Here is a 12,103-nt window from a genome sequence, read left to right on the forward strand (position 1 = left end):
TCTTAAATCAGTGCTCTTCAGCATCAGCATCACCTGGAACTTGTTAGAAACACACATCCTCGGGTCCCAACCTGAACTTCTTCATCAGAATCTCTGGGTTGGGCCCAGGAACTTGTGTTTTGACAAGGCCTCCACATCATTCTTACATTCACTAAATCTTGAGAAGCCCTGTCCTAAATGACGTGAATAATGTCATTTGTGATGAGTTCCAGAGAACTCATCTACGTGTTTAGCTTTAAAGCCCAACCTCAGACACCACTGAGGCAAGGTACTACCAGACTTTCAAAATGATCTGTAATAATAAATAATTGTACAAAATCTTCCTTGATGTTCAAAGTATGTTCTCTTTAGTAGGTCTTTAGTAGCTCTCATGTGTAATTTTTTCACAGCGGTTACTATACTCTGACAAAGAATGCAAAATGATATTATTTTATTTTATTGGAAAGACAATCAAATCCCTAACACTTTCCCTTGGTACCTGACAGAAGTGTGAAATATGGCCTAAAATATTGTGCTGCTACTCTGGTACAGAATCAACCCAGTTTGCTAGCACCAAGTCTGCTGTAAAAATGCTTGTGGTCTCTTTATCTTCCCTGGCATGAAGACATGGAGGGTAATTTTTGATGCTACCCATTTCTGTGACAGTGGCCATCAGATAGCTGTTGGCATTGCAGAGCACAGATATGTCCCAGGTGGGGTCAGCCCAGTCATGATTGGGTCCCAAAGGCAGAAGCAGCAGGATGTTCAGTGCAGCCCCCCGCTGGATAGAGTAGCTTCCCTTAAAGGCCTGCATCTAATATCTCCTTGAAATCAGCTCCTTAAACTCAACTCGCAGCCATCAGGCAACATTCGAGAATGGTTCAGGGGATGCCAAAATCTTTTCCTCCTACCGCTGCATGACTAGACAAGAGAAAAGAAACTTAGGAAGGCTCTTTTCCTTTATATTCCTGGATTGAAAGGAGGGACCTGAGCTCATGTTTCATTCCCCAAACTGAGGTCCTGCTTTATAATAATAAAAATGCCGAGCACAACAGTGCACTCAACAGAGTTCTGCACTTACAGATCTGCTGAGTTGAACTGAATCTGCAAATCCATAGAATTACATAAGACATTTTAAGTTACATTAAATTTCTGCTGTGTGCTTTTAAATCATGGAGCGCAAGACCCATCAGCACTTAGGGTATATTTATTACCTTAACAAATACCAGATGATTGTGTCCAGTGTTATCTATTATTTATGAATAGCAAGAGGCTGTAAGACTAGAAATGACATGCTTTAATATGTCCAAAAGGTTAGGCATAATGCAGTTTGCTGCCCTATAAATTTCTTGACACCATTTTCCCTCCTAATAAAGCATTGTCAGTGGTTGACTATACTGAACTTCCATTATTTCTATATATGCCATAATGACTGCCTCTGACTTTAGTGAAGAGAATGTAATTGCAGATATATATGTTTGAAAAGGAATGCATCCCTTTGGAAAATATGAAATTTAAAAATAATTAGAGTGGAAAAATTTGTATTACCCCATTAAAAATGAATCTCTTTACGAAGATAGTTCCCAGGCTGTAGACTTACAAGAGCTTAAGAAATATTAATTAAAGATGACAAACCTTCACAGTGCCTGTAATTGGCTTTTTGACACTGATTAAGATCCTGTCTACTGTGCACCCAGTGTATTTGCATATACCCGACTACATTTCACTAGTTTACTGCAGCGCCTTTCAGCGATAGAAGGTGCTGAGAGATTTACAGACGACGAGGTTCACGTGGTTCCTGTCAGTCCTCAGAGCAGCCCCTACACTTCGCAGGAGTTTATCTCTTACCTGTACAGCTTGCATCTCCCCGGGACCAGCAAGTGAAGGCGGCAGCCTTCCCTTCGCTCTCTCTATGGCAATGGCATGCATTGTGCATTCTGGGAAAGCCCTGCAGCACTGGAGGCCATTCTCATGTGTAATGTCAAGAAAAGAGACGCTATCCCCAGGAAATTACTTGGTTTCCATTGTTTTGCTCTCTGTAGACCAGTTTGTCTATGGAGCAGTGAGGTTTGCAAAGGAAAACTTCCAACAAGCCTTTTTTTTTTTTTTTTTTAGCATCATGAAAAAAAAGGCTATCAGAAAAAAAAAACCTGAGACAAAGCAGATATTATTTTCCCATTATTGCACACGAGCCAAACTACAAATCGACTCTTCACAATGTTATTGTTAGGACAAAACAAAATCTAGATGAACACAGTGCAGTTGAACCAATTAAAGAGCAAATTTTTAACTACTCCAGATGTTCTGTTAATAAGATCATGCCTAACCTAGTCCCTGTAGTCCTTGAAAGTTCCATTAAGCTGTCAGAAAACTTTGTCATTGTGTGTGTTTTTGTACAAAAGATGGGAGAGAATGGGGGGAAAAACAGAGACTGAAAGAAAAGGGTGGGGGTGAAGTGTCATGTCAAGGATGATGTGGCTTGAAAAGGGGCTGCAGATTCAAGGTAAGAAGCACCTTTAGAAGGTGAGCGGATTTTTTTTTTAATACTCTAAGGTTTAAGTTGCTGTTTTAAAAGCAAAAGTTCAAGTCTCTAAAATCATAATTTAAGTCCTTCATTTTTTGAGAAGGTGGATGTTAGGTGAAAGAAAAAAGAGGCTTAGTGGGTATCTCTAGAAAAGGAAATTCAGATATCGGTGTGCAAATTCAGACAGGCAGGGAGATGAAACAGCTTTCTACATGGCTGACATTTAACTTTTTTTTTTCCCTTCTACCCTTTCCACAATAATCTCATCAAGACCTTAGATAAATTCAGCAAGTTGTCAAGAGGATACAAAATTAATTAGATCAAATCTACATATATGCCTGTGCTGCTGAAAGAACAATTACAGCCTTCCACGCGGGCTGCTGGGTCCCCACCCCCGCCCCACGTGCACGCACGGAAATGTCCCCATCTTCCCTCCATCTGAGAGCCCAGCACCTGACCTGCTGCCACTGTCGTTCTCCTCAGTCCCTCAAAGAAAAGTCAGGGACCACAGATAGATTCCTTTTCTGGTAGGTGACAAAGAGATATTAACATAGTAAAAATAAACAGTGGCATCCTGGATTATAGTATTTCTGTCTCCTACCCGGCTTGGTTTCAAAATCTGTCCTGGATGCAAAGTCTGTCATATGCCACGCACCCCCTTGTTTCAACTAAAGTGACAGAGAAGGCCCAGGTTTGGGGTTCAGCTTGCCTGGGCTTTTCCCAGGATAGAGGTCTCGGTTTGGCAAGGAGCATGGTCCAGGAAAATGCCAGTGATGTGTAGTGACAGACGCTTTAGAACCAAAGCTGATGCAAAAATCTATTTCCCAAACGTTTTGTGTCTATGTAACTAATAACCTAGTATGAAAAAATGATCAACTTACTGTGCATCTACCAATCCCTCTGTCTTCGTCTTTCCCTCCCTTACACCCTCCCTCTGCTCTCTTTCTTCCCACCACCTCTACCTTCCCATCCTCCACTGCCTCCAGCTAGAACCAAACTCCCTAGCATGACATTCAGTCTCCAGACCACCATTTCGACCGCGATTCCGGAACATCATGGCCCTGCATATGGCTGTCCCCCGCTCCTCATCACACTCTGTACTTCCACAGCTTGGGGTCTCGGTCATGCAAGCTTGGAATGTCCTTCCCCTTTCTGCCCCCTGAAATCCAACTTTTCCTTCAAGACTTTGCAAGGCCTTTTCTTAACTGGCCCCCCTAGAATTATCTGTCCCTCCCTTTATGCTCCACCCATCCCTCTTTCCTTGACTCCTCTTACTCTCAGACTTCACTCTGGCCTGCCGGTTAGACAGGAGATCATCTGTGTGTATCTCCCGATAAACCCCAAGCTGCTAGAAAGCCCAGCTTACACTGAATTCAAACCAGTACCTGCTGTGACACTGGCATAGGGTTTACACACAGTGCACGCCTGCTGAATGTCTGCTGAACACATGAAGGCAGAAAAGAGGCAACCTGCTGCTTTGCCTTTCTCTGAGACTAGGCTTATTGTTATCATTACTAAACTATTATTTTCTAGTACTTTCTGGATTCCAGTTCTTCCTCTCCAAAGCCATGAAAATGAGAAATGAAAGAAAGAAAGAAAGAAAGAAAGAAAGAAAGAAAGAAAGAAAGAAAGAAAAGGGCAGCCATATAATTTAAGAAGGAAAAAAATATATGCATGTGCTTAACATAACAGTTGATAAAAACTTCAACTTAAATAAAATAAAACAGAACCAATAGTTTTAATCATGCTCCTATTTGATTTCTGAGCCTTCCTCGACTTAAAAGTGACATTTGAAAGCCTGCTTTGAGTGATAATCTTTTCAATTACTGTTTCAGATTACAAACACATACGTAACTTTTAGTGATCATTCTCTGAAATTAAGTATGATTATAAGAATATTTTTCACCAAATAAGATTTTTACTTAACTTCCTTTAATAGAGGTTATCCTGGATTTCCAAGAGTTAAAGGGCAAAGGTAATCTAGAGACTAGATCTTACATACTCGCTAACAAGTTATTGGCAACCTCTTCAACAGGGTAGCCAGGTAGCAAAAACTATACAGGACTCCCAGAACTTCAGACAAATAATGTTTCAGTTAAAAGTATGTTCCGTGCAATATTTGGGATATACTTACACACTAAAAATTATTCAGTTTTATCTCAATATTTAAACTATTAGCCAGGTTTATCTGAAATTCAAATTTGACTGGGAATCCTATATTTTGCCTAGCAACTCTACTCTTCCACCCCAAACAATGTGCTTCTAATGACTTTCACAAACATTTTTCAGGCCCACTCCAAACTTTTGGAGATTAAAATAGTTTAACAGAGAGTAATAAAAATGACACTCAATCTTTATGGGGCAGGTACAGCACAATTTACAAATACATAAAATACTAATGGACTAAATTTTTAAGAACTGCATTTTATTTTACATAATCAACAACAGCAGCTCATATACCGCATTTCTCATGAACTTTGAAGGCTGGCTTTCCTCTAAATCTCAAAAAACAGAAATAAATGAACATTTCTCCTCGGTTCAGTTAATTTTCGATTCTTAAATGGCAGTGAGAGGTCCTTGTCCTGCCACTAGCAGTCTGCTCCACGGGACAGAGTCCCTTTCTCCAGAGTTTACTTGAAGACTGCCTTGCTCTATCATCACATTTAAAAATGATGATGATACTGCAGGTTTTTCTAATAAAAGCAATGCAAATTAGTATGAGCTTATTTTGTAAAAAATAAAGCTCAGTCTATTAAAAAAAAAACAAACCCTGACTTTGCCAGCATTCCCACAAAAATTTTAAATATGAATCCTGTATGGAACACCCCTCATTCTCCTCGTCTTCTCTGTCAAGTGATATATGGCTGCTATAATTTTGGCACTGAAGGGGGGGCCTAAAGGAAACTGTTGCAGAGTGGGATGTCCTTGATGTGCTCAGCCAGGTCATCTTCAGTTGTCTAGTATCTTTCCCTAAAGTCTACTGTGCCTGGGCTCATCTGTTCACGAAGGCAGTGGTGGTCATGAAGGTTTTTAGTGCGCTCTCATGTCTGTGTGTGCTCCATCTGTCTGGTGGTTTGATATTTCTTGGACAGGGACCATGTCTCTCTCTAATATAGCCTCTAACTCCTTACTGGCATCCAAATTGTGCTACAGAACCAGTGATAAATTCTGCTTGAGACACCTCAGAAAAAATTTTTTTTTTTTTTTACGCCAACGTTACCAAAGAAATGGCAGAGAAAATTCATCCCAAGTTTAGAAGTCAGAAAAAAAGAAGAGGTCTATTTTTCTTCCTTTATTACTGCCATCAGGAATAATTTTCTCCGTCCATAAAATGCCCCACACATGACTTAACAGAAGCCAAAAAATTACCTTCCAACATTGGGAGAACCAGGATGCTTTAAAATCCCAGATTTGTTAGACATTAAGCATTTGGAGAGTGTTAAAATGCAAGAGTAAGCAGGGGCAGGGTCTATTATTAACCACACTCACCTAACCTGGGATTTCTCAGTCTGTTAATAGAAAAAGCCTGGTTCTGCGGCTATGAGACTCAGTATAGTGAAATTTGAATGGGAGAAAGGGGGAAGAAAGATCAGGCCAGGGGAACATTCTGTGGCGAAAGAGTCCTTACGGACATCAGACAAGTAGATGAGAAGTGTAAGTGCTGAAGGTAAACTTTCCCTAGGCCACAATTTGGGTTATAACCAACTGCAGTCCACACTAGGGTGCTCACCGCTGGTGTGGAGAAAAATCTTGCCAGATGCTTAACAAGCCTAGAGTGGCTAATTCCTTTTTAGTCTAAATCCATTTTACTTTAAATTCCTACTTAACCAAATTTCCCATCCCCAATCACGAAGCTCACTAGTTGGAAAAGAAATCAGAAGAGAACAAGATCATATAATCGTAACACTCAAGAGTGATGCATGCATTCACGTGGTTTTGCAGTGCCCAGCCAACAGAGGGTACCGCGGGTACTGAATCTTGTCTTCCAAGAGCGAGAAGCAATGTTCTTGCTAGTGGTTTAATCCTTCTTATACTTCTTCAATTGCTCTAGGCCAGAGTTATCTCAACTTCAGTCATTCAACTACTAATACTACAATTTTAGTCATATCAATCAATGAGTCTCACTCACAATATTATTTACTTGGTATTTTAATATCCCCAATATGTCCTGCATTATTTTTTATTTGCTATATAATTTAAATTACCTTAAGATGTATTTGAAATGGGAACTTTATATTGTTACTATAAATTAAAAAAAAGCATCACTTTTCGTAGATAGAAGGTAACCATAAAAATAAAATTAACTGAAAGCAAAACAATGTTAATTCCAGCTAGATCCAGCTGCAAGGCAAACCCCAGTCTAAAGCCTGTTCTCTCTTTGGCAAAAAAGGGATATAGTAGCAAGTTTAGGGAGTTGTTAATGACAAAGTACCAAACTGAGACTTTTCCCTTGACATAATCAAAAAGACTGAAAGAGCAATAAAAAGGGCATAAATTTCTACCACATGACTCAATATTCTTGAAGGCCACAATGTCCCTGAGTCAACCTAAATCATCCCAGGTAAAGTACGACTCAGCCCACTTGGAGCTGCCGTGCGTTTAAGGAATAAATAATTGACTGTAACAAGGTTTACTGATAAACTCTGTGATTCATAAAATTCCACTCGGGATTGTTCCACAGTGCACACAATACTCATCATCCTTTATAGACCTTATGAATCTTACTGGAATGTTTTTTCCCAAACTAAAAATTGCTTACACAAATAACTTCTATATTGATTAAAATATATTCAACATTTACTATACATTTTAAATTATTCATTCAATTTCTAATTCAAATTCTGTTTCTACATCTTTTTCATGTCTATAATGAGCATATTTTCTCGACTAAATGTAATAATGTGATAATATCTCACTTTAAAGATTTCCCAACAGATATAAGCGTACTACAGTTCTGGCTTTTCCAATCAAATGGGGACATCTCTCTATGCATTTATTATTTCATATATTCTCTGAGAGCTCATAAGAACTCTGTAAAATAAAGTCTGAAGTCAGAGATTTTTCTTTGGTTCAGGATTTATTCTTGTGCCCTAATGGCAGTGGTCAGTGTTTACACTTTATATTTGTGTACACAGCCCGCTGGGCAGCTCTGTACATTCATCTTATAGTCTTCTTGGAAATCAGCGTGTGAAGTATTGATACTTTGGGTAAGAGTGGCTATTTGTTCTCAGTATTGTTTAACCTAAAAAAGAAAGCTCTTATTTCTTTTGCTGTGGGAAGGGGTGGTGGGGAATGAGCCAGACCTAAAAAATCAACTTGATTTTCTTTCTTATTTATATGTAACTGGAGTCCCTTTGTAACTACCCATTGCCACCTCAACAGGGAGAGGATGAATAAATAATACATATTTTTAAATGTGGCAAAACCAAGAAAGAAGTAGTCAGGGCTGCATCTCATTTATCAACTTGGCGATTAAAGGGCCGGCTCTAGAGGCTCCAGACATCTAGGGGCCCAGAGATAAAACAGAGCAGTTGGCTGCGTTTTCACTAATGAATCTAGGGCTTGAAAGATATCAGGCAATTTTAAAGAAAAGCAGCAAGGACAAGAGACATTAGACAAGGCCAGGAGGGGTAATGAAGGGCAAGGCCAGTTACTGAGGGAGAAAATGACTTCATTTTCTATGATAAAGCTTCTGCGTGTTTCGCAGGTCTCTTCTCACGCTTTGTTAGTGTGACTACGCGCACACACGGCGTCAGACGCTACTCACGGTGTAGAAGGAAAGAGCCTTGGAACATTCCACAGAGGGGCAGAGGGCTTGGGTCTGTCATTTTGAAAGGGGGAGGCTAAGAACAATGGCAGCAGAAGGGGGTTAGACTGCAAGGTGAGGAAACGGTGTTTTGACAGAATGTGAGGGACGCACAGGATTCAATCAAGACGAAGGACATAGCAAGGAAAAGAAAGAAAAAGGCAGCAAACATACTCTGGAAATGCGGAATTGTTTGGAGGGTGACGTGGACAAAGACGAGAACCAGCGCCCTGGCGGTCAGCGTCTCTGCAGGGTAGAGCTGTGGGTGTGTTTTGATCATTGGCCTTTTTTTTTTTTTTTGCAGGGGCAGAAATCAAAAGGGCATGGGACACTTGCCTCCTCCTCAGCCAGCCGGTCAGGGGACACATTTTCTGCTTGGCGGGGAAATGTGAGGCATTTTAGAAACAATTCCAGAGTATATTTAGCTCCTAAAGCTGGGGCACACAAATGTCACATTCCCATGAGACAATCGACCCAGTAGGAAGAGCGGAAGAGCACCCATCCAGAGGCCCTCGGAAAGCCCGCGAGACTCTCGCATTCCAGGAGATGCGGCACACACGGATGTGACATCATCAAGGCACCAACGCCGGGGAATGAAAGGAAGCGAGGGCGTCACAGATTGGTTCCAGTCAGAGGACGTCATAACGAGTCAGAAAAGGAACAAGACTTTTCCAACAGAATAACGCCATCACCAAGTCACAGCACACAGTGCTTGGCGAAACGAAACAAAAGCTTAAAACAAATCGTGAACATTAAACAGAAAAATAATTCGGAGCAAAATGGAAACCAAAATCATAAAAGAAACAGTAAGCTACATCTTTTTTTCAGAAAGAAATTTCCGCACAACAACTCATTGGCATTGCCCCATCAAACGCATAACCAATTGTCAGAAATCAAACTCAGATTTGACAGGACAAGGCAAGGAGTTTATAGCACAAGAACAGTGATCATGTTAAACACCCATGCAATCACCTCTGCCACCATTGTCTGACAATATGTAGACTGCTTCCAGCTTTGTCAATATCCGTAATAAGTCCCAAGAGAGTGAGCAATGCCGAATTTTAAAATGATCTGTCAAAGTGTTAATTGGACTCTTTGAGAACCTCCATTCCTTGGGGGAGTGAATGATTGGAGAAAATTCACACCACCCCTCTCTCGGTGAAGTGAAGAGAAAATTACTGCAACCAACAGCTAGATACTCGGTTGGCATATCTGAATACTGGAAAGGCTGTTTGTTTTTTTTCAGAAAATTGCAGTGGGCAAAAACAAAGTGATTTCTCCTAAGTTGTCTCTTCTGGAGAACACAGCCAAGACTAACTAACATGTCTGAGGTCCGAAGCCACACATAACAAATAATGGCACGTGCTAGGGCTTGTGGGCAGCCGGGACAGCTTCTCTCTTTAAACCCTTTTAAAATCTCTTGCTGCCCCTGGTGCTTTCTCAGGATCATAGGAGCAGGGGCCCCTTGAGCTGAAAGAGGCTGATGAGACAATATTCACTTTTTTTGTTTGTTTGCTTTTTAAAGAATTTGGGCAGGGCGTATTAATAAGAGGAAGTCTAGGCAGGCCGGGCGCGGTGGCTCACGCCTGTAATCCTAGCACTCTGGGAGGCCGAGGCGGGTGGATCATTGGAGCTCAGGAGTTCGAGACCAGCCTGAGCAAGAGCAAGACCCCGTCTCTACTAAAAATAGAAAGAAATTAATTGGCCAACTAAAAATATATAGAAAAAACAAGCTGGGCATGGTGGCACATGCCTGTAGTCTCAGCTACTCGGGAGGCTGAGGCAGGAGGATTCCTTGAGCCCAGGAGTTTGAGTTTGAGGCTGCTGTGAGCTAGGCTGACGCCACGGCTCTCTACCTGGGGCAGCAAGAGTGAGACTCTGTCTCCCAAAATATATATATATATATGTGTGTGTATATATATATATACACACACATATATATATGTATGAGGAAGTCTGCAGAAGAGTAATAAAATCAGTGAAGGGGACTGCTCAAGAACAAGATCAAAGGGGCTACATCTTTGCATTTTGGCTTGGTAAGGAGAGCAGCAGAACGCATGGCACTGTCAGGAAGCAAAAAAGAGGATGAAAATTTAGCGTGCGTGTCTGCCCAGAAAACACTGCGTAGCAGCAGAGACGGAAATATGTGTGCAGAACCCTCTGGGGGAGGGCTCGCCAGGCAGCGTCTCCCAAGGGTCGCGGTGGCGGCCCTGCCCTCCAAACGCAAAGCCCCGCCTAGATGAAACTCTTGAAAACATATAGAAGCAAACAATTCTGAATGGGAGGAAACAGCTCAGCAACATAACTGGGCTTTTCAGTCTCTGATTTACAAGACTGTTTTTTGGACAAGTAAAGGCCTCTTTGGTTGCAGCTGCAACTAAAGTAGGATGTGTTACCAGAAGCAGCAAATGGCGAGAAAAGAGATGACATTTCCTGTCTGTAGTTAAGCAAAAGAAAGCAAAGGAGAATTTAGGACAGTTCACAGTAGAGTCCCTTTCATTTCATGTGGCTTCCTTTCCATTTTAAATGCATAGCAATTCTGCTTGATTAAATAACATATTTTTGTTTTAGCTGTTGCCCTCTAAGGGCAGTTACAGTACATCTGAGGACCACGGCTCTATTCAAATTCAGCACCACGCGAAAGTCAGAGATGCTACCAGCCAGAAAAGACTTTGCCTTGCTATTTCTCAATGCACTGATTAACAGGGCCTTTACTTCAGTTGAGTTCCCTTGCCAAAGCCCGAACTGCATTCCATCACATTATGGTGGGAAAAGAGGGTCCAAGAAATCACAGAATGTGACTAAGAAGGGTTTAAAGAGATCTCAGGAGCCAGCGTCCGATTTGGCCAAGCCACACCTCTTTTGGGCAGAGGAAGCTCAGAGGATGTGTTATTTGTTTTGTGTGGTTTCTCCCTGGTCAGGGAGTAATTTAGGATGAAGCCTCGAACGGAGGATTGGGTTGCAGTCTTTTTTGAGCAGCTCTCAATCATCGTGTATTGGAGGTTCCTTAAATGCTGCTATGATTCAGCTGGAAGCAGTTACAGTCCTCCCCGCTTTTCCCTCCCTCTCCCCCAGAGGAAGAGGCATTTCCAAGGCCTTACCCTTCTTGTCTTGGTGATTATGGGAAGACACTGCCCCCAAAGGGTCTGTGCTGTCAGGTGAATCGAGCAGATGCTTCCAGTCCAGCATTCCTCCCCTAGACTCATACCCCTCTTGAGCCGCCGAATCTGACGCGGTGGTGCTGGGCAAGAGGGAACTGGAGTGCCCTGTTTTCATCACAAATACAGTTAGGGAAAACGTCACCAGAGAGACCCACATTCCATTTGCTCAGAGGCCAGGAGGTGGGATGCCCAAGTTGGCTGTGAGATTGAGAGGAGATCACTCTAGAAATGGCAAGGCTTAGTGGTGGTGGGGGGGGGTGGGAGGTGGGGTGTGCTCAGCAAAGGGCCCCTAGAACTTGTAGTTAGAGGATGAGGGGCCAGATCCTGTCTCTGCTGCTTTGCTGGGTGGTCCTTGGGGAATCACTTACCCTCTCTCTGTGCACACAATGGGGGTAATGACAGACAACTCCTGGTGTTGGGAGGATAAATGTGCAGTCATCTAGCACAGTGTCTGACACATAGCAGGTGCTCAAGAAACACGAGTGTTCTTTGATATGTCCATGGCAGCACTAAAGACAAAAAGTGTCCATTCCAGGGATCCCACTTGTGAAAAATTTGGGGCCAATTTATGGTAGTGGATGAATCTTGCCCACTTGTGAACAAGTCAGTTGCCCTGAGCTCTTGCATAGAGGT

At 42.0% G+C, this 12,103-nt stretch overlaps 1 protein-coding gene across 4 annotated transcripts in view; it reads right to left on the reverse strand.

Annotated features, from left to right (window-relative positions):
- SEMA6A (semaphorin 6A) overlaps window positions 1-12,103 on the reverse strand; it is a 123,784-nt gene that overhangs the window by 10,705 nt on the left and 100,976 nt on the right. For 3 of the 4 annotated variants that reach the window (XM_076008298.1, XM_076008299.1, XM_076008297.1), the window contains one exon: window positions 11,411-11,575. The exons of the other annotated variant lie outside the window; for it this stretch is intronic. In XM_076008298.1, coding sequence (XP_075864413.1) covers window positions 11,411-11,575 — 165 coding nt within the window. The remainder of the gene's footprint in view (window positions 1-11,410; window positions 11,576-12,103) is intronic. 4 annotated transcript variants of the gene reach the window in all.

The sequence above is a fragment of the Microcebus murinus genome, chromosome 11, assembly GCF_040939455.1.
Source record: "Microcebus murinus isolate Inina chromosome 11, M.murinus_Inina_mat1.0, whole genome shotgun sequence".
Taxonomy (NCBI): Eukaryota; Metazoa; Chordata; class Mammalia; order Primates; family Cheirogaleidae; genus Microcebus; species Microcebus murinus.